Genomic DNA, 20,779 nt, shown 5'->3' on the forward strand with positions numbered 1-20,779 from the left:
ATTTCCCAAGCATTTTATTTATCATTAATAAAAGTTAAGTGAAGTATTGTATAAAATAATCAATATTATAATTTTAATGCTTGTGAAATTCTCTACAAACCGATACCAAATAACTATATTTAAACTTGGTAATGAAGCTTTTCTGCGCGTTAGTTAAAGAACATATTATAAATAAATGAATTTACTATTGAATTTACTGATGAAATTTATACATTTCTTTTGTTTACAGCCTCAATATTTATTCTAACTCTTTTTTAGTTTTAAAATTTAATTAATTAGCAATGCATCGTTATAACAACCGTAGCTTTACAATAACCGATTATTATAACTCTGCAAAATGATATACTTTACTGCAACAATCGTAGCTTCACACCAACCGTCTGTCGCAACAAAATATATGATAAAATTAAAATAAACAAATAGACACTTGATTCATTCATAAATTATGCACAAGAAGAGAACTGTATAAATCGAAAAATATACAGTTTAGTGCTAAATAATTAATGAATAAATCGCGTTATCAATTTGTTGTTTGTAAAATTATAACTACACTATAAGCTGCAAACAAACTATGCATTTATATACATTTATGTAGAACTATCTCACCAAAACTGTTGCTAAAAGCGAACGTATGTAATTCGAAAATTGCATAGTTTATACAACAGCCTAATAAAGAATAATTCTAAATAAATATTTCTAATTTGACAAGAATAAATATTCGTATTTTTAAAAACAGCGGAAAATTCCGAGATCGGTACACAGTTGCAAGCGTGCGTATTCCCGAAACTGTCCCTGCAATAAAAAAAGGTCCGAGCCTCGTAGGCTGTCTTAATTACGGTCGCTCTAGACGCTGCCGATATCTTACGCAAACGCAGTTGCTCGTCATAAAATTTCGCTCGGTCCGTCGCGCCAAAAACATTTTCGCACCGATTGATGCACAGAAAAACTTTACTATCCCTATTGTAGTGCATCCGCTGAAGCCTCTCGTCGATGCACGAAGCTCAAGAGATTTACGATAGAGCTATCTGTCCCTTGCTTTCTCTCTTCAGGCCCGCATTTCCAAATTTGCTCTGGACGAGCGTCACGTACGCATTTATGCATTTTGAAAATTTAAGTTTAAAAATTTTTGAAAATATTGAAGAAATCGCACGACGTGACAATAGCATCATTAGGCAATTATCAATAAACATGTAAATTTTCATCTAAATCGTAATGTTAGATCCATTATCGATAGCACCTCCTTAAGTACCTGGGAATCACCATGGACGCCAGACTAACGTTTAAGCAACATCTCGAGAGGGTGAGCAGTAAGGCAGCAAAAGTCGGTGCTGAACTATCGCGACTAATGCCAAATGTAAGGTTAGTTACATTTGGCAAGGTTACTCCTAGCCAGTGTAACTACATCAATTATGTTATACGGTGCCCCAATAGTGGTGAAGTCCTATGCTTGAAAGCCGTCAACAGTTTATAGGAGAAGTGAATTGCGGGTCTAAAATAAAAAAACAAATTATCTATAATTCTATTATCAGTGTATTTTATAATATCGTATCTATTGATCTATTATCAATAAGGTATTATAAAATACTATATTGTTTTAATCAAATTTTCGTTCTAATGAAGTTTGCTATTTTGATTTGATAAATACACAATGTCATTGGTATCCACATACATTGGTATGATTCTTTCAAAATGATGAATACTGTTTTTAGTTGTTTCATCAGCTAAGCTTATTATTTTATTATCTATATTATTTTTCGGACTTTCTCCCACTCTCTCTCACTCTTCCTCTTAGTGACACACTCACACACGCGCGTGGCTCTGTGCGTTCGCAAAGCTCTCTGCTCTCTCACTTACCTTGCAGCTGAAATAACACATGGGTGTGTTTATATATATATATATAATGTGGGAGAGAGAGACATAACGAGTGTACGAGAGTCAGCTCATTATAAGCCACATCCCCAGACGTTGGTAGCACGGGGTACCAACTCGATCAACTAGTCTCTCTCGACTAATGGGAAATAAAAGATTATAGTTTGAATAGTAAACAAATATTTTGATTTATTAAACATCTCAATTAAGGTGTAATAAGGTACTATATCTTAAAGAGCTATTAGCCTCTTCGTCTCTCTTGTCTAAATAAAGGAAAATATAATGAAATAAACGAAAATCGAAGGCGTCGGTGCCATATAATAATTGTTATGCTTCGTAACAGCGAGCAAACAACAAAAAAAAGCAGGAACATATAACACGATCAGTCTCCTGATTTTAAATGCTGCGAAGGTTGACAAGAGGTGTATTGATCTTCCCAGTAGATGTTTCTAGTAGCAGTAGCGCTGAAACTCTCCGCTCTGGAACTTGCGGTGAAGGAAGTAGTTAGGACAGTTCTTAGTCCTTGACACCCCTGTCAGATTGCATACTTGGCAGTATCTAACGTATCTCAGATCTACGCGAGGGCCATCCCTCTGATCACAAGGATCCAGGTCACAAGGTCCAGGATCTCTTGAAGGCAGCTCGCTGGTATGCTGAGCCTTTGGCTTGCTGGCCTGAGGGACCTCGAGCTGGTGCAGCTGCTCTCTAATTTGTTCGAGCTCGTGCAGCTTCTGCAGTTGCTCTAACTTCAGAGCCTTCCTCTGCTCCTCCTTATTCTTCTCCTCATGCCACTGAGCTTCAGCCTTCTTCACATGCTCCCTTAGCCTAACTGCGTCCTGGACCTTGGTGAGGAAGTCCGGAGAAATCACCGCTTTTACCCTAGCGTCGGAATTTCGCGTGAAGAGGAGCACCTCCGTATAAGCCGCTTCCTCCTCTCGTTGGGCCTGTCGGCGAGCTTGTCGACAAGCGCGAGCATTAGCTTCGAGCGCTGCCCACTTCTCGCGCAACAATGTCAGGGGATCGCTGGTGGTTGGCGGAGGAGGAGTGTCCGGAGTTGTGTTCAACCGGTCTTCTTCTTTAGCAGGATCTTGCTGGGCGTCAGCCTCCGGCACGATGTCCTGTGGTGGTTTCTCTCGGCTTGGAGGCAGAGCTGGTAGGGCGGGAGCTAGTAGGTCTGGCGGAGTTAGACTTCTCCTAGAGTCGGCGGGATTTCACTGGTCTACGCGAGGATCATCTGCTTTACCAGCTTGCTGATTTGCTGTAGCAGCTCCGCTGGTACCTCAATGACCGTTGTTGACTTCTTGACAGGCAGCATGTTTCTGCGAGAGAGATGATAGAATCTGTTAGGGCTGGTTTCCTGGTCATAGATGTAAATGTTGCAAAAAAAAAAAAAATTTAAGCAGAAGAGAAAGCAGCCAGTTATATAAGCAGTCGAAGCAAGCAAAGAGTAGAAGAAATGTTAGTTAGTTTTGTCTCTGGGGCGCAATCGACGAGGCGAGGTTTCAGTCAGCGGTGATACCGCTTTCTTGGAGCCTCGAGGCCTGCCCCTGCGCTTCGGTACGATCGTAGTTAGAATTTGTGGCGCAGTGTCAGTAATCGCGTCCGTCGCCAATGCAGGTTGCACAATCGATACGTGCCCATTTATCTTCGGCAAAGTCGGCGGCTCTGATGTTGTACTGTCTAAACCTTGAGGTTTTTGCGCATCCTCTGGAAATTGTTCTTCATCGTAGTGCGGCTTTAAGTCGCACACGGCAACTTTACCGACATTTACTCCTTGCTCGTCGTCTGGAGCTTGTAAGAGTTCATTCCTACACGAGCCGTGATGATGAACGGCCCTGCGTATTTCGGACAGAGCTTTGCAGCGATAGCTTGCGTAGCAGAAGAGAGTATACGGTTCCTTGCCCATACCTTTTCACGGACCTTGTATTCAACGTCGCGATGTTTAGCGTTATAGTATTTTTCTTGCCTTTCCTGAGCGGCTTTAGAATTTTCAAGGGCATTGGCTCGAAAGTCGTCCAATTTTTCCATGCGAGCTTGCCAATCGTCCTGCGCGGCATTTTCTAAGCTTTTCCTGGCGGCTTGCTCTATTTCTCTTCGTGCAGAGCACGGCGGCTCGGGATTTCTTCCATAATTGAGGAACGCTGGGCTTGAGCGTGTCGCCTCGTGAATTGCAGTATTATACGCGAACGCGAACTCTGGTATGTGCTCGTCCCAAGTAGTATGCTTGGTTTCGATAAATGCAGCAATCATTGTCTTGATCGTGCGGTTCACTCGCTCGGTCTGATTGGATTTTGGCGAATAGGGAGCGCAGGTGCCGTGGTACACTCCATGTGCTTCCAAAAAGCTGTCCACTAGCTTGTTCTTGAAAGGCGTTCCATTATCCGATAAAAAGCGGTCGGGAATTTCGAATCTTAAGAAAATCCTCTGATTCAGTTCTCTCTTGATGGTTTTTCCATTCGCCTTCCTAATCGGGATGCATTCAATCCACCTCGTAAATAGATCAATGAAAATTAATAGGTCTTCGTGTCCTTGGGCTGATCTAGGGAAAGGTCCCATAGTGTCGCCTGCGACTATTTCCCAAGGGCGTGTAACAATATATCTGCCCATAAGTCCTGCAGGAGCAAGTTGCTCAACTTTCACTTGCTGGCAAACTAGGCAATTTCGTACGAAATGAGCAGTGTCCTTGACAAATTGGGCCAGTAGTACCTGAGAGCTGCTTTCTGGTGAGTCTTAAATTTCCCGAGATGTCCGGAAACGGGCTCATCGTGGCACTCAGCGAGAATCCGCTCGCGCTGTTCGAAAGGTACTACAAGCTTCTAAGCATCCTCATCTTGTCCCAGTAAGTCATCCACTATCGGATTAGGGCGGTAATGGTAAAGTCGTCCAGCCGTGATTTTCCAAAAGGTATGTGCCGTGGGGTCCTCGACGACTTTCTTCGCCTTCTTCAAGTACCATGGGTCCTTGATGGACTCATCCCCGGAGAGGGATGCTAATACAGCTGTTTCGTTCTCGTCGGTTTCATACATACGAGAAAGTGCATCGGGGACGACATTGTCCTTTCCTTTTCTGTGCACAATATCAAAGTTATAAGACTGAAGACGTAAAGACCAACGACCTAATTTTCCATTCGGATGTTTTAAGTTTTGAAGCCACACTAAGCTATGGTGGTCTGTCACGACTATGAAATGATAGCCTTCAATGTAAGGTCTGAATTTTTCGATAGACCAAATTACACTAAGACATTCTCTCTCGGTCACCGATAGCATTCGCTCTGTGGCAGACAAGATGCGTCTCGCAAAGCAGAGCACACGGTCCTCGCCATCAATGCGCTGCAGAAGAACACTTCCAAGCCCTGTATCACTAGCATCACATTCAACAATGAATGGAGCGCTGAAGTTAGGCCTTGCTAAAACTGGGGCGGTAGCAACTAGTACTTTAACCTGCTCGAAAGCAGCCCATAGTTGATTCTTCCATTAGTACTTAACATTTGCGGGTGAGCGCAGTGAACGGTTCACATAGTGTGGCAAAATCTTCTAAAAACTTTTTGTACCATGATGCCATCCCGAGAAACCTACGCAGCTGCTTTAAGTTCTTGGGAGCTGGGTACTCTACAATAGGTCGAACTCGTTCTGGATCAGGGCGGCAACCTTTGCGATTCACAAGTACGCCGAGGTAGCGCACTTCGGGCATAAAAACCTTAGACTTTTTGCGATTTATGGTCAGACCGGCGTCATTTATCCGTTTTAGGATTAAAGCCAGCCACTTTATGTGATCTGAGAAAGTATCAGTCGCAATAATAATACCGTCTAAATATGCGAAAGCATATGGCTCCATTTCCGGCGTAATCAATTTGTCAGCCAGCATCTGGAACGTAGTCGGCCCTCCTGCCAGGCCATACGGTATTCTGACGAATTCGAACAAACCAAGTCTAGGTACGGTGAAAGCTGTGATCGGAATGGATCGCTCTGTAAGAGGTATTTGTAAAAACGCTCCTGAGCTATCCAGCGCAGTTATGTATCTAGCATGCTGTATTTTCCGCAGTATCACGTTCATATAAAGAAGCGGGTGCGCAGCTATTTTTGACACAGTATTAAGCTTTCGGTAGCCACTACCGTGGGTACTCCTCTACTAAAGCGCTGGCAACAGTACCTCCATCGCAAGACAACTCCACATCGGTCGGGATTCTCGTTGCTAGCGGTGAGTCGCTCGCCGTGCCGTGTAGTGTTTGCTCTACTCCTGTTACGCTATCAGTGTTGAAGGTCCGCGGATTCTTTGGAGCGGTAGGGACCTTATCTACACGCTCTCTTTCTCGTTTTTTGGCAATTCTTTTGCACATTCTGGACAGGTAAACTTGGTATAACCAGGCCAGCTGCAATCCCAGCAGAGAACTTTATCGCCATCAGGACCTTCCGTTTTATCTTTGTTTTCATCTGACTTGGGAGTAATCGTCTCTGTTCGATTACCTCCCCGCTGCCAGCCACCTCTACCACGTCTTCCTCCGAGACCTCGACCAGCACCGCGAGTTGACACTCTATTGCTGTCAACCGTTCCCTGTTTTGGTGAAGTTTCCGCTTTAGTTGACGGGGCCTTATTTCCTGGGGAATTATTTCCTGAGCCGGACGTGTTGCGGCTGGGAGAGCCAAGCTCTTGAGTCTTCTTCTGGAAAAACTTCTCAAAGTGCTTTTCCAGATCTTCTTCTATCAGAGACGACAACTTCGCATCCATCGAGGCAACGCTGACCGGCTTGGGCTTGGCAGTTTTAGCAGCAGGCCTGCATGCTGTTTCCAGCAGCATGCTCTGGTCAGCTGTAGGCGGCGGCCTCCACTGGCCGCCTTCGTCGTCTTCTGCTTCTTGAGCTTTGTCGAGGAGCTCTTGTGTGTTGGTTAACTTGCCTCGGTAAGTCTTCATTTTCTTTTTGAGCTTCGGGAGCACATTATCGATGACTAAGTTAACCTGGTCTTGCGGATCCCATGGCTGGTCGAATAGACTTAAAACGGTAAGAAGGGATACTATATAGTCCCTCAAGGGCTCGTCAGCACCTTGCCTGCGTAAGTAAGCTTCGACCGCCAGACTCCGTTTATTTCTTTTGGTCCTGCTATAATTATTGAGGGCTGCTCTCTTAAAATCTTGGTGCGTTTGCCACGAAGGCCTCAAAGTACGGTACCAGAATAGTGCAGGCTTCTCAAACATGGGGACCATGAAGTCTAGAAGCTCCTCATCGGGAATATTATCTAAACGCCTATTCTCCTCGACTTGCTCTAAAAATTCTTCGATACTCACTCCTTTGTCGCCTGAGAATTTTAACTTCCATTCTCGAACGGTTTTACCAAGGTTCTTGGTTCTCGGACGGAAGGTGTCCGGATTATACCATGTGCCGCTTGGTGCAACTTCCGTAGTCGGATAACTTGCACGAGAATTCAACTGCGAGAGCGAATTCTTAATCGGCTGAGGCCAAACCCCCCGTCCCAGCTCGAGCATACAGGCTGACTAGAGACGGTCGCGGCCGGCAGCAGACTTTGGGATGCTGCGGAGCGTCCGCATAAAAGGACCTAGGCAATGGTGTATGTACTGCTATAGGAGCATTCGGGCAATAATCCTTAGCTGTGGAGTGAAATATCGGGGCGTGTGCATTTAGAGGTTTTGTCTCGTTTAAATTTAATTTACTGATATTGTAATAATTTAAGTCGAACGTATCTTGAATTGAACGCTTTTTGCACTACGGTTTACTTTATTACGTAACGTATCTTCCGCTACTTGCTGTTGCGCATTAGAGACTACATTCTTTAATTGTTGTTGAAGATCTTTTATTAAATTTTCTAAGTCAACAATTTTTGATGATAGAGTCTGAACTTTTTTTGTTTGCTCGGAGATTTAATTATTCATATCCAACTGATTTTTCTGCAGTTCACCTTCCGCTATCCAAGCTCTTCGCAGTTCTGTAGCTACCGCAACCTGGATGAATTGAACATCACCGTTCGGCAAAACTGTGCGGACCAGAGGCACATCCCTGCTTTGACTTGTGTTTGATGTGCCCTGCGGCGTTTTTGAGGTTACAGTAACTTGCGCGTCAGCTGATCTACTATAGTGTGCGCCTGTAGGCACTGATGTAATTGTAGTTGTGATTGCTGTGGTAGCAACGTGCGATGGCGCCGCACTATTTGGCGTGCCTGTATTAAGGACCGTTGGCACTTGTGGCTCTTTGAAGCTTATAAGGTCCTGTTCGCTACGCATGTATAGCCTCGAATCAACAGTCATTGTGAGCGACATGTTTTCGGCCTTTTGGCGATCATATGGCGAGCTTGACCGTAGCTGCGCATTGTCTTGCAGGCTCTCCTCAAGTGCTTCTTCTACTTCAATTACTGTTAGGACGTCCTTTCTCAACTCTTCTAGGTAACTGTACGAAGGTCCTGCATAAATCATCTCGTCTAGCTATATCTTCTTCTGGATCACTATCTTGAATAAAATCTTCGGCCGTGTAGTTGCCTTGTAGTATTCTTAATAATCTATTTGCTCGCTCCAATAACGTACCATTCGTATGTAATTCTAAGTGGTTTAATGCATCGTCCACTTCTATACTCGACAAATTTTGAATCCAGTCGCGTATTCTAACATTTACGATTTCTTTAAAAATTGCCAAATAAGCTAAAGTCCAACTTGACGCCATTTTTACGAATTTATTTTAATGCCCTTTTTTTTAATTAAATTATTATAATAAATATTTAATAGTATTAAATATTTTTACTGTTAATACCGTATAATGCAATACATGTATAATCTCTATTAAAGTGATGATATCTTATATGAAAAAACTTTTCTAAAAGGTAAAATATTGGCGAGTAAAAGTTTTTTTACAAAAGTATAGGCCAGGCTGTAGGGATTTAAAACTGCCTTATTGTGACATAATTTGTTGCAGCAAACCGATTGTGCGATGATGTAAAGGCTGATAAGCAGATGAAAAGGTATATGTTTTTCACTCGCATTTCCGTTTCTTATTGTTAGTTATTAACAATTTACTGCAAAAAAAAAAAAAAAAACGCGATTTTGATTTTTTTTGGTTATAACTTTGAAACTAAGGGAGCTATCAGTATGCCTCAACAAGATTATTTGTAGAGAAATATCTACAAAATGAGAGGTTGAACGCCTCAATAGGATAGATAGGTCCCGAGATAATTACGATAAACCGGAAAATTAGGCGTTTTTACGAAAATTTATAGCTCTGTCATTTTTTGAGCTGGAGCGCTAAAATTTTGGGGAAAAGTAGGGATTATAATATATGTGCAAAAGTTCGGTGCTGTCGGATTATTATTTTGCTTAAAATTGCGATTCAAAGTTTGTGGTGCGTTTTTTTCCGGCAGGTCTGTATGCTGTACCGTAAGTCCGATTTAAATTTCAAAAAAATGTCAAAAATTGACATAGTGCACTACAAAACGTAGATTTCAGTTTTCGATCAAGTGCCTGGAAGCATGCGAAAAACGGCCGAGCGCGCGCTCGTAGTCGAGTGGTGGGGAACGGAGCAGCGCCGGAAGAGAGGCGTATATATAGTAATAGGCGCGCGCAGCGCGCACGTTACATATCTTTGCATTAACATTTCTCAACATCTACTACAGCTATTTAAATGATTTTTTTTATTTTGGGGTAATGGACCCAGAGGAATCCGATTCTATTGTCTGTTTTTAGAAAAAAAATCATTACAAAAGGTACAGTAGGATGTTTTTGGTGAACTCTCTGACCTCTATTCCTATTTAAAACTGACGCTCTGCTCATGGGTATGTGATTCCTCTGGGTCCATTACTCCAATATAAAAAAAAAAAATGAATTCAAATAGCTGTAGTAGATGCTGAGAAATGTTAATGTAAAGATAGGTAACGTGCGCGCCGCGCGCGCCTTTTACTATATATACGCCTCTCCTTCGGCGCTGCTCCGTCCCCGACCACTCGACTGCAAGCGCGCGCTCGGCCGTTTTTCGCGAACTTTACGACGGGTTTTCGCATGCTTCCAGGCACTTGATCGAAAACTGAAATCTACGTTTTGTAGTGCAATATGTCAACTTTTTGACCCTTTTTTTGAAATTTAAATCGGACTTACAGGTACAGCATACAGATCTGCCGGAAAAAAATTCACCACAAAATTTGAATCGCGATTTTAAGCAAACTAATAATCCGACAGCACCCAAATTTTGCACATATAAATAACATTATAATTCCTACTTTTTCTGAAAATTTTAGTGCTCCAACTCAAAAAATGACGGAGCTATGAATTTTTGAAAAAATCGCGTTTTTTTACAATAAATTGTTAATAACTAACCATAAGGAACGGAAATGCGAGTGAAAAACATATACCTTTTCATCTGCTTATCATCCTTTACATGATCGCACAATCGGTTTGCTGCAATAAATTATGTAATGTAAAAATGCTCTACAGCTTGACCTAGTAGTGTAATCCTCAAAACAAACATAACGGATATGAAGTAATTGTTTTTTATATTTTTTAGGTATACGCATGCAGTTAATTTAGATACATTATTTTGTAACATAAAATATTTTTTACTTCAATTCTTAGTTGATACAACAGTTTAGATTCATAAGTAAAATTTTAAATTACTCATCTTCCTTGGCATTTCCAAAAGCATATTAAATACATAGACTCGCCAATAGTTTACATTTTAGAAATAATTTTTATATGAGTTTTTTATAGAAACTTTTTATACAGATAAAAACACTTATCGTATTGAAGTAATGCATGAAGTGCAGAAAGCTACACGTCAAAAAAAAAAAATAGCAGCAGTTTTTCACATTATACCTAAATCAACGATGAAATTCATTTATTCTTTATGTATCAAACTAGTCTTATATTTGTGATTAGTGAGAGTGATAAAAATTACCTGGCATTTTTCAGCAGCAATTATTAGACGAATTAAAGAGCACTGTGTTTTTGACGATGAATTACCATTCTGGTATAATGCAGATGAGATTGATGGTAAGATATTAAGTGATGAATTTAATAATGGACCATCCAATGATTTTTGGATCGTTCTTAAATACGGTGCATACCTTAAATAAAAAAAGATTTTTGTTTATTAAGTATTAATATAATTCACATATTTTGTATATAGTCCATTATGTATTTAGGAAAGAAAGTAGGCTGTGCGCTCCCTGCATTCAGGTTTCTGATACGCGAGCATGCTTGTTTATACTTGTCCATACTTGCTAAACACCAAAAATGAAAAAAGTATAACATATGCATTGTTAAGGTCAAAGCCAATAGCTCGTGATGCTAGGACTGAAGTGCAGGCATAAAGTGCTCGCAACACTTTTTCTCGATTTAGTAAAACAAATGTACGAATTTCCTGCTTAGAATTTAAATTAATACAATGCAGTAACAATGCACATGTCTGCAGTGAAGTAAATCTCATGAAGTTTTTATCTTCGAAAATTTGTTCTTACTTAAAACTTGTATGCGTGTGTTAAGATTTTCACGACAAAAAGTTAATTGCCAGAGTTCCTACATTTTCCTACCTGATAACTAGCAATTCGATTGTTTTATTAATAGACTATAAGACGTCGACACGTTGAGTGTGCGTTTTTTGCGAACCATTCAGCTGATTCAACCTCAGCTGCAAAACTTTGAAGCTTGACATTTTTCAAACTGATTTCACTACATTTACTAACGTTTATTTATAAGCATGGAGATGTACTTATACAAGCCGCGAGCGCTTGACAATTTTGGGACGCTGTGCCTCTTAGCGCAGGTGCGCAACTCCTAGCGCCTCGTATGCGCCAGGATTTTTCTTAATACGTAGAATTGAACGCAATCGCCTACGTTTGGGAGAACGTGGGAAAGAGGGAAAAATAATCACACAAAATAGTTAAGGTTTATTGCACATGTATCTCTCTCTCTCTCTCTCTCTCTCTCTCTCTATCTCTCTCTCTCTCTCTATCTCTATCTCTCTCTCAATGCACGGGCTTCGCCTGCCGTTGACGGCATGCCCGACCTGCTGCGCTCGCTCGCTCAGAGAATCTCTCTCTCTCTCTCTCTCTCTCTCTCTCTCTCTCTCTCTCTCTCTCTCTCTCTCTCTCTTTCTTAGACGCGTCTCGCTTCTCGACGGCCTGGTGGCTCGAAACGATGCCGGGAGGATGCTTACCTGGTCAGAGGGAGCGGGGCGGGCGGACGAACCCCAGGTTCCTCTCTTTCCCTCAAAGCCGAGAAAGCCTCGCAGGCACCACAGTCGTTGGCTTCTCGGTGCTCTGGCCTCTTTCCTCTCTCTCTCCCTCTCTGCACGTAGCGCCCACATGCAGAATGCATGTGTGCGCTACGTGTGTGGTACTGGGAGGCGCGAGCATATTACTCCCTACAGGAAGAAACTGGGCTGGTTGAATATTAAGGAAAGAAGGGCATACTTTGCAGCAGTACTAGTGTACAAAGCCTATTGTATGGGGCAGCCGCCGAACCTCGCGGCCCTTTTTAAAAAAAACCAGCACAGGACTTCCAGTAGGGTGTCCAGGGATATGTCGGTTCCGGGATCGCGTACTGATATGGGACTGCATTCGTTTGCAGTATACGGCACGACTCTCTGGAACTCCCTTCCGCAGGATGTGCGGACCGTGCCTTCACTGGCCCAATTTAAACGAGCGGTGCGCGAGTATCTAATGCGCAATGATCGATGCTGTGATAATTTATGTACCTGATGCGATCTTATTTATTAATTATTATCGACTGTGATTTAATTTTAATTGTAATGACGTGATAGAATAAGTATAAAGCAGTGATATTAGTATTATAATAAGAAATGATACTCAAGTTATGTACAAAAATGTGATAGAACTGCAGTGATAATCAGTTATTGAATGCCAATTGGACAGTACAAACTGCGATACTATGTATATTATTAACTGCGATATTGTGTATATTTTATTTTTTCAATCACGAAAAATAAAACTTATTTCTATTCTATTCTATTCTATTCTATTCTCTCTCTCTCTCTCACTATCTCGTTCCCTCTCCGCTGGTGGCGTTCCTCTCGAGCTGGCTTGCTTCCTTCCTTGCGTGCTGGCTCGATGATCGAGGGCTGCTGTACAGGAAACGACTTCCCAGGTTGCAACGGCGGATGGCTGAATGGCTGACTCCTTAGGGTGACTGTCTAGGTCGTCTCCTTGCTGCTTGATTACGTTATCTCTCTCTCACTCTCGTAGTCTCATTCACGCGCGCTTTTTTCTCTCTTGTTGACGTCTTGCGTCAACGGGATTCAGACGAGAACTGCCGAGCCACGCCGCGGCGCGCGCGGTTGACGTCCCTCTCTTGGCCGTTAGGGCCCGACCAACGACGAGCTCTGATTGGTTGAGCAAGGTGCGAGATAAGCTGATCAGCTGCCCATCTCGCGCCAGCTTTGACAGGCAAGCTCCTTCCTTGAGCTCGCAACGGCCGGCGACTTCCACAAATTCTCGGGACACAGCTCGTGTCTGTGAAAACGTGGGACTCGCCAGAACAGATCGGCTTTTCGTTCGTCTTTTGGCGCCGAGGAATCTTCGCTGCGCAAACCGCGACAAATGCGCTTTGTGCGGCTGCGACGTACAACGTCGCAATTTTTTCAATTACTTCATTGCTTAAAGAACAAATTGGAATCATAATATAAAACTACAGATTTAATGAGATAAAAACAAAACTTGTAGTTGCCAAATTTTTAACGTGTGTTTTTAATCGATATTTCATACCCGTAGAATGCGTCTAATTAAGTTCAAAAGAAATAACTTTTACATAAACAACTTTTCACTGCACTCGAATGACGGTGATGCTGCTTTTGCTGCTGATTAGCTTTGATCATCTGGAGCGAGAGGATCTTAATAATCCTGGTGGGCAACAGTATCAATGGTAGGCTTGGACTTGTCGGGGGATGTCGTGGCTATTGGTAAGCTCCCTCTCTCCGGAACTGCCGAACTTCTAGGAAAGCGCCGTTTTTGCTACTAAAATCAGTTTCTTAAGAAATTAATGAAACTTTGCATATTGCTTCATAATGGTATTGTCCAAAAACATCTAAAATTTCAGATTAATCTGATGTCTAGAAGCTGTGATATGAGGCTTAAAAGTTTAGGCGATTTTAGTCGGACATTTCATACCATCTTGTTGCAAAACTAAAGTAAGGTTAAGGATGATATTGAATTTGTTGAGACCTTGTGAACAATGCTTTGACAACTTTCTAAAATAGGCTGTTCTCGGCACTAGCAACGCACGCACACTCACCGATGCGGTGCGTCTAACGATGTGCGCGTGTGGCGGGTAGAGAAGCGTTTAAAACTCTGCGCTGCGGAAAGAGCCATGTTACGAGGCCTCAGAAATCAGCTGAACTTTTGGCAGGTACTGTCTGTGGTGAATCTCCTAAAACTCGAGGAAATCGTCGCTGCTGTTGTTCAGGCGCAGGCTTTCGATCCTCTTTAGGCTCGGTATTAAGCAAGAAGTCGAAGAGTCACTTGCTATATGTCAAAGCAGCTAATTCGCTATGTTAAGCGACTGAAACGCCCCCTTAAGCGGCGAAAACTAGAAACTTCGAAATGTGCCCAAGCGTAAGTTCGAGTCGTTTCCCGATTGCAGTCGAATATTCGTATTCGCAATTATGGCTTAAAAAGTTGTAAAAAAGAGAAAAAGACAATTGTCATTCTTCGTTTCATCGTCAACGTCAAAGTTTGAAGGATCCTTCTCTTTAATATGTACATGACAAAATTTCTTAATTGGAACCACTTCTTACATAGTCTGCGCAACTACTTTCAATCTACCCCCCATTTTTCATCATCAAGATGTGCAAGCATTGCGTACTGCACTTATTTATTTATTTATTTATTTCAACACCATATACATATGCCCTTTAAAAGGCATCCTATAGAGGCAAACACAGTTGCCTGTACATAGGGATGGCATAATCACTAATACTAATATACTTAAAACTACCATATAGAGCCAAGCTAACGCATTTAACGCTATCATGATCTTTTTCCTTTTCATAGCAAGTTAACAATATTAATTAAATTAATTCTTAATAATTCTCTCCAAAAGTTAATTCTTTTCTATAAACCTCTTTAATTTTCATTTCATAGAGATTTTACTTATTGCTAAGTCTGTGAGATCATTCGGTAGCGTATTAAATACACTCGCAGCCACGAAATAACTGCTTTTCTTGCTTACTGTTTTATCAATTTTAGGCAATGGTAGATTCTTGTTTCGTGTCTTGTTTGTACTTCTTATGTATCTGTCTCTTAATTCATTATAATGGTATACTATAAACTCTAGTTCGAACATTTGCCTTATACTTAGAGGTTGGTTCTCTGCTATATAACAGTTTTTATTTATAATTCGAAGTATTTTCTTTTGTATTCCTTGAATTAAATTTAAGTAATTGTTATAAGCCCCACCCCATGCAATGATGCCATAGTTTGTAATACTTAGAAAGAAGGCATAATATAGTAACATTAGCGTTTTACTATCCATAAATTTCTTTAGCTTCGCAAAAATAAAGATTAAATATCTTGTTGTTTTTATAATATAATTTATGTGTTTATCCCACTTTATGTTATAGTCTATTGCTAAACCTAAATATTTACAACTGTCTACTCTATTTATTACATTATCACCAATTCTGATGTTTAAGGTGCTAGGCACACTATCACAGTAATTGCCATATGCAATATATACGGTTTTATTTACATTGAGCGATAATTTATTTAGGTTTAGCCATATTGCGACCTTACGAAGATATTCATTTAATTTTTCTTGCGCAGCTGTCCACGAATTATCACATGAGATGATAACTGTGTCATCAGCGTAAGATAATATTGTTTCATTTTGCATATCTATCAGTAGGTCATTCACGTATAATATGAAAAATAGAGGGCCAAGTATTGTTCCTTGTGGAACCCCTATCATGATTTTTTTGTACTCACTCTTGCCGTTACTTATCTTTACACATTGTTTCCTATCAGATAGATAGCTGCTGAGTAATTTTAATGCTTCTCCTCTTACACCGTATCTTTCTAATTTGTCCAGCAGTATACTGTGATCTACCGTATCGAAGGCTTTAGCCAGATCTAAGAACGCAGTTATAATCGGTTTGCTTTTATCTAGGTTTCTATATATAATATTTGATAGACAATTGAGAGCATCCTTCGTTCCTCTCTGTCTTAGAAAGCCGAATTGTCTATCAGATATTATTTTGTGCTTCATGATAAAATTATAAAGTCTATTGTATATGATTTTTTCAAGTATTTTGGCAATGTTAGAAATTAGCGATATTGGTCTATAGTTGCTAATACAACTATTGTCTCCCGATTTATATATAGGTACAATATCTGCTTTTTTCAGTGCATTAGGCCAGATTGATTTCTGTATGCATAGATTAAATATATACTCTAACGGTTTTGATATATGTTTCGATAAAGATTTGATAGTTATTGCACTAATATTATCTACTCCACCAGCCTTTTTTTTCATTGCAATACTTATATTTTGAATTTCATACATATTAGTTGGATTAATAAAAATTGAGTAGTTGTTTCGAACTGGCAGTTTCAATTGTTCTAAGTCCATTTTTTTAATTTGATTGCTTAAATTTAATCCTACATTACAATAATATTCATTCATAGTGTTCGCAATAGTAGTCTTGTCATCAATTTTCTGATCATTAACTATTATACTATCAAGTGATCCTCCTTGCTTCTTTTTTTTTCCTAACTTATCATTTAGTATGCTCCAAAGCTGCCTTGAATTACCAGTGCATTTTCTAATGGCATTATTTTCGTATTTATACTTAGCATCTTTAATTACCTTACTCACAATTTTTCATAATTTTTATAATCCATTTTCAGTTTCATATTTGTTGGATTCTTTTTCCATATATTATATAACAACTCTTTAGTTTTGCAGGATATTAATATTGCTTTCGTAATCCATTTTTTCTTAGGAACTGAATCTTTTTTGTTTTTATTAGAATATTTTCTATCAGTTGCTTTTTCAACACAGCTTTGGATCATACTTATTAATTCATTTATAGCTTGGTTAGGATCATTTATTTGTGACAATGAGTCCTACTCAACTCTTTTTGCAATATTTATTAACTTGCCATAGTTAATGCAGGCTGATTGATTGTAATCATTTTGTATTTTGAATTTATTAATACTTATGAAGAGTGGATAATGATCATTAAACGGTATGTTTAACTTAAAAGACTCCAACTCAATATTTCTTACTTTGGCGAAACAATTGTCTATACACGTACCGTTCTCACTGTTCTGAGATGGTTTTGTGATTCCTCTAAAAAATGGAGTATATTAATTTTCAAAAAAATTATTCAGAAATTCTTGAGCGATTGTCTTTTCAGCTAAACCAATTTTGTCATGATTAGTTTCCCCTATATCATCAATATTAAAATCTTCAAATATACATTGATTTTTTATATTAACCTGTTTAGCCAGGAATTTTCTTACTGAATTAGTAAACTCAGATTTCGATACATCGTGGCACCTGTACATTGCAGAGATCCTGATTGCATCACCTGACTCTTGAAAGGTATCAGAACTTACAATACTCAATGTATCAATTACTTCTATTTTAGTTTTTTCCTGTATATTCTTTTTTATATATAACATGACTCCATCAGCCTTATTTATTTTACTGTTATTGTAATAACTTTTATAGCCTTGTAATTGATAGTATTGAGGATGTTGTAAGATCCATGTTTCCGTACATATTATAATAATTGGTTTTACTACCAAGCTTTCAATAAATGATTCTAATTTTCCGTAATTCGCATTTAAACTTCTTATATTTACACAGAGAATTAAGTTCTTTTTCTTCGAGATGCTCTTGTTGAGTGATCTGATGTTTTCTGTATCACGTTCTATGTTGTGTATGTCTTCAAAATTGAATTCTTGAGCCATTAATTAATCCTTTTTTCTTAGTCTATTTGTTATACGTGTGTTAACTGAGTTGAGTGACGTAGAAGACATCCCAGATGCACGCATGGTTATAGCCTTGTTTGACGTATTTTCTGCCATACCGACATATCTCGGTATTACAGGTTGTATCGTGTAGTCAGTAAGGTCAATGAACTTTCTTATTTTATTTTGTAGTATACTGCATGCGTGGCTATCTGTTGCCATATGCTCAGTATTATATTGAGTTTTATACTTATTATTGCTGAAGATACAGTTAGGACAATTTAATTTATTACCGGAACAATCTGTAGTCTTATGATTGCCTCCACATTTTAAACTAGTGTGATTATTTGTGCACTTAAAGCCATTATGCCCATATCTACCACAATTAAAACATAGCTTAACGTTGCAGTAGTCATGCACCTTACAGTTTTGATAACCCACGAAGATCCTGTTTTTATTCTCTCTCACATGTTGATATAGTTCAGCAGGGATTTCTAATATGACTGACTGTAGATGAGTTTTGGAGTTATCATATGAGTGCAATACTGTACACTTCTTGTTGAATTTACTAAAATTTCTTTCATTTATGTCATCTTCAATTTTTTTATTGTCTAAAGTTTCAAAATTATCTATTCCAAATACTTTTACCTCTGGATTCTCTATTGTTTCTTTTGTAACATCACAACTTTCATCAAGCTTTTTCTTCAAAACATTATATGCTTTGTTTGCACTTTCTTCTGTTAAACAATCTACTATTATTTCACTCTTTTTCTTAATTAGTTTTTTTGCTTGTATGCTCTTATCTTTAATAAGATAGTGTGCAACAGCATCATTTATTTTGCCAATAGGATATTCTTTAGTTTCTTTGATTTTAACTATAATTTTTGGGATTCGTTTTGGCTTGTTGTCATGGCACTCGAAATTACTTGAGTAAACGTTTTGTTTTTTGAGGTATTTATTTCACTTTTCTGCTTATCAAGTAATTTTCACGCTTCAAATTACTGTCCATTGATACACTATTCTCATCATCATCCTCACTTTCAGCTTCTGACACACTTATTTTATCACTTTTTCTCAATTTAATCTGAGCAATGATTATTTTGGCTTCATTACTCAGCACATTTGTATTCACTTTCGAGGTTAGGTCTACTTGGTTCTGTTCCGGACATAATCGTAGAACTCCACTGATTTTTACTGCCCCATCTATTTTAGCAAAATCACTAATATGAAAAGCTTCCTCACATATTATACAAATAACCGTTTTTACTTCCACTTTAGGATGACATTTATAGAAAATTGCTGACCGTGAAGTCACCGAGCCCGCGCTCGATGACTACATCTTGACTGACTTGACTTAACAAGGTGAAATTAATTTTTAAAAATTTATTTTAGCTAGTCAAGTTAAAGTTACACTTAATAAAAGTAGATGCGCAGACCATGTATGAAGTTGTTCCAATGAAGAAATTTTGTCATGTACATATTAAAGAGAAGGACCCTTCAAACTTTGACGTTGACGATAAAACGAAGAATGAACAGCTTTTTCTCTTTTTTACAACTTTTTAAGCCATGATTACGAATACGAATGTTCGACTGCAATCGGGAAACGATTCGAACCTACGCTTGGGCACATTTCGAAGTTTCTAGTTTTCGCCGCTTAAGGGGGCTTTCTGTCGCTTAACATAGCGAATATCGCTGCATCAGTAATATTATCATGTGAGGTATACTCGAGTTTAGGTTGACTATGATTGAGACGGCGTTCAGCCGCTCAGGTAAGGAACAAAGGAGGATACCCATGAGTATAAGGGATTTCTGCCCGTAAGATGGGGCCTATGAAACCTATACCAGCGTAAAGAGCAGAGAAAAAAATATGAATTTGAGCAAAAATTAACCTTCTGACCCTTGGGAACATTAAAAAAAAACACCTTTTGCCTATATATTCGGGTAGCAATCGAAAGCTTGCGTGAACTCAGAGTAATTATACCTCTTGGAGAGGTGGCTCCCAATCGGGGGTGCGCTGTAACAATGCGTTTTGGCACAAAATGCTTTCAGGTTAGTCGATCTTAGACTAATTATTCATTAAATATGTCTCCAAGTAAGGGTAGTTCCTAATTAAAATTTTTTCTCTACTGCATTTATCACGAGAACTAACTTAAACTTTAATTGGATCTCTTTGAATTGCGCTTTAATTATTTTTTTACGGTATTTCAACATTTTTTACCTTCTTGGAGATGACATTTTATTTAAGCTTTTTTTTATATGTTCCTGGGAGTTTAGAGGGTTAATTTTTTTTTAAACTTATATTTTCTTGTGCTCTTTACGGTAGTATAGGTTTCATAGGTTCCGTTTTACGGGCAGAAATCTCTTATACTCATGAGGGCATCTTCCAGCTGTAACGGAAGATTTAGCAATTAGACCTTGCGATCGAAACGAGAATCGAGCTATAAGCCTTGCAGTCAACAGGGTCGACGTTGAGTTCAAGCGGCAAGAGCTCTTATTGATGTCACAGGCTAGCATGTTCTATAGAGCGACTGGTCAGTGTTCTCTCTAATCTATCAATGTCGTGGATATCGGGATGGTCCCTCATTCAGCACGCTACTGTGTTCATACTCATTATCTCTCTATTCAACATTCACACGTCGTGCCTGTATCATTGGTAATCCACGCCGGTCGCTGTCTGTCGGACACTTATCTAACGGGAAGATCAATTTTCCAGATAACCTTTTTTAATGATCTGCCGAAGTTTATTACAATGCAGTACCTATAGAAGCAATTTTGCAGCCTCAATACTCAAAATGCGACATCATGTATGCACTATAACTTAAATACTAGTATGTTTCTGGGGTAAGGGTAGGTGCACCTAGGAGTCAGCAAACTAGTGCTACTAAAACATCAGATTTAACTAGAGGTTCATAGGCTCTACGTACCTAAATTCCGCCCACTCTGCGTAGATTTTATATCTATGTGGCTCTGACTATCTCAAAAATGCGCTCCAT

General features: G+C 39.5%; 1 protein-coding gene across 6 annotated transcripts in view; it reads right to left on the reverse strand.

Moving 5' to 3' along the window:
• The window catches only part of LOC103317603 (nuclear receptor subfamily 2 group E member 1), a 628,264-nt gene that overhangs the window by 278,512 nt on the left and 328,973 nt on the right, over window positions 1–20,779 (reverse strand). For all 6 annotated transcript variants that reach the window (XM_031928793.1, XM_031928795.1, XM_031928792.1 and 3 more), the window contains one exon: window positions 10,751–10,919. In XM_031928793.1, coding sequence (XP_031784653.1) covers window positions 10,751–10,919 — 169 coding nt within the window. The remainder of the gene's footprint in view (window positions 1–10,750; window positions 10,920–20,779) is intronic.

This window comes from Nasonia vitripennis, chromosome 4, assembly GCF_009193385.2.
Source record: "Nasonia vitripennis strain AsymCx chromosome 4, Nvit_psr_1.1, whole genome shotgun sequence".
NCBI classification, from domain to species: Eukaryota; Metazoa; Arthropoda; class Insecta; order Hymenoptera; family Pteromalidae; genus Nasonia; species Nasonia vitripennis.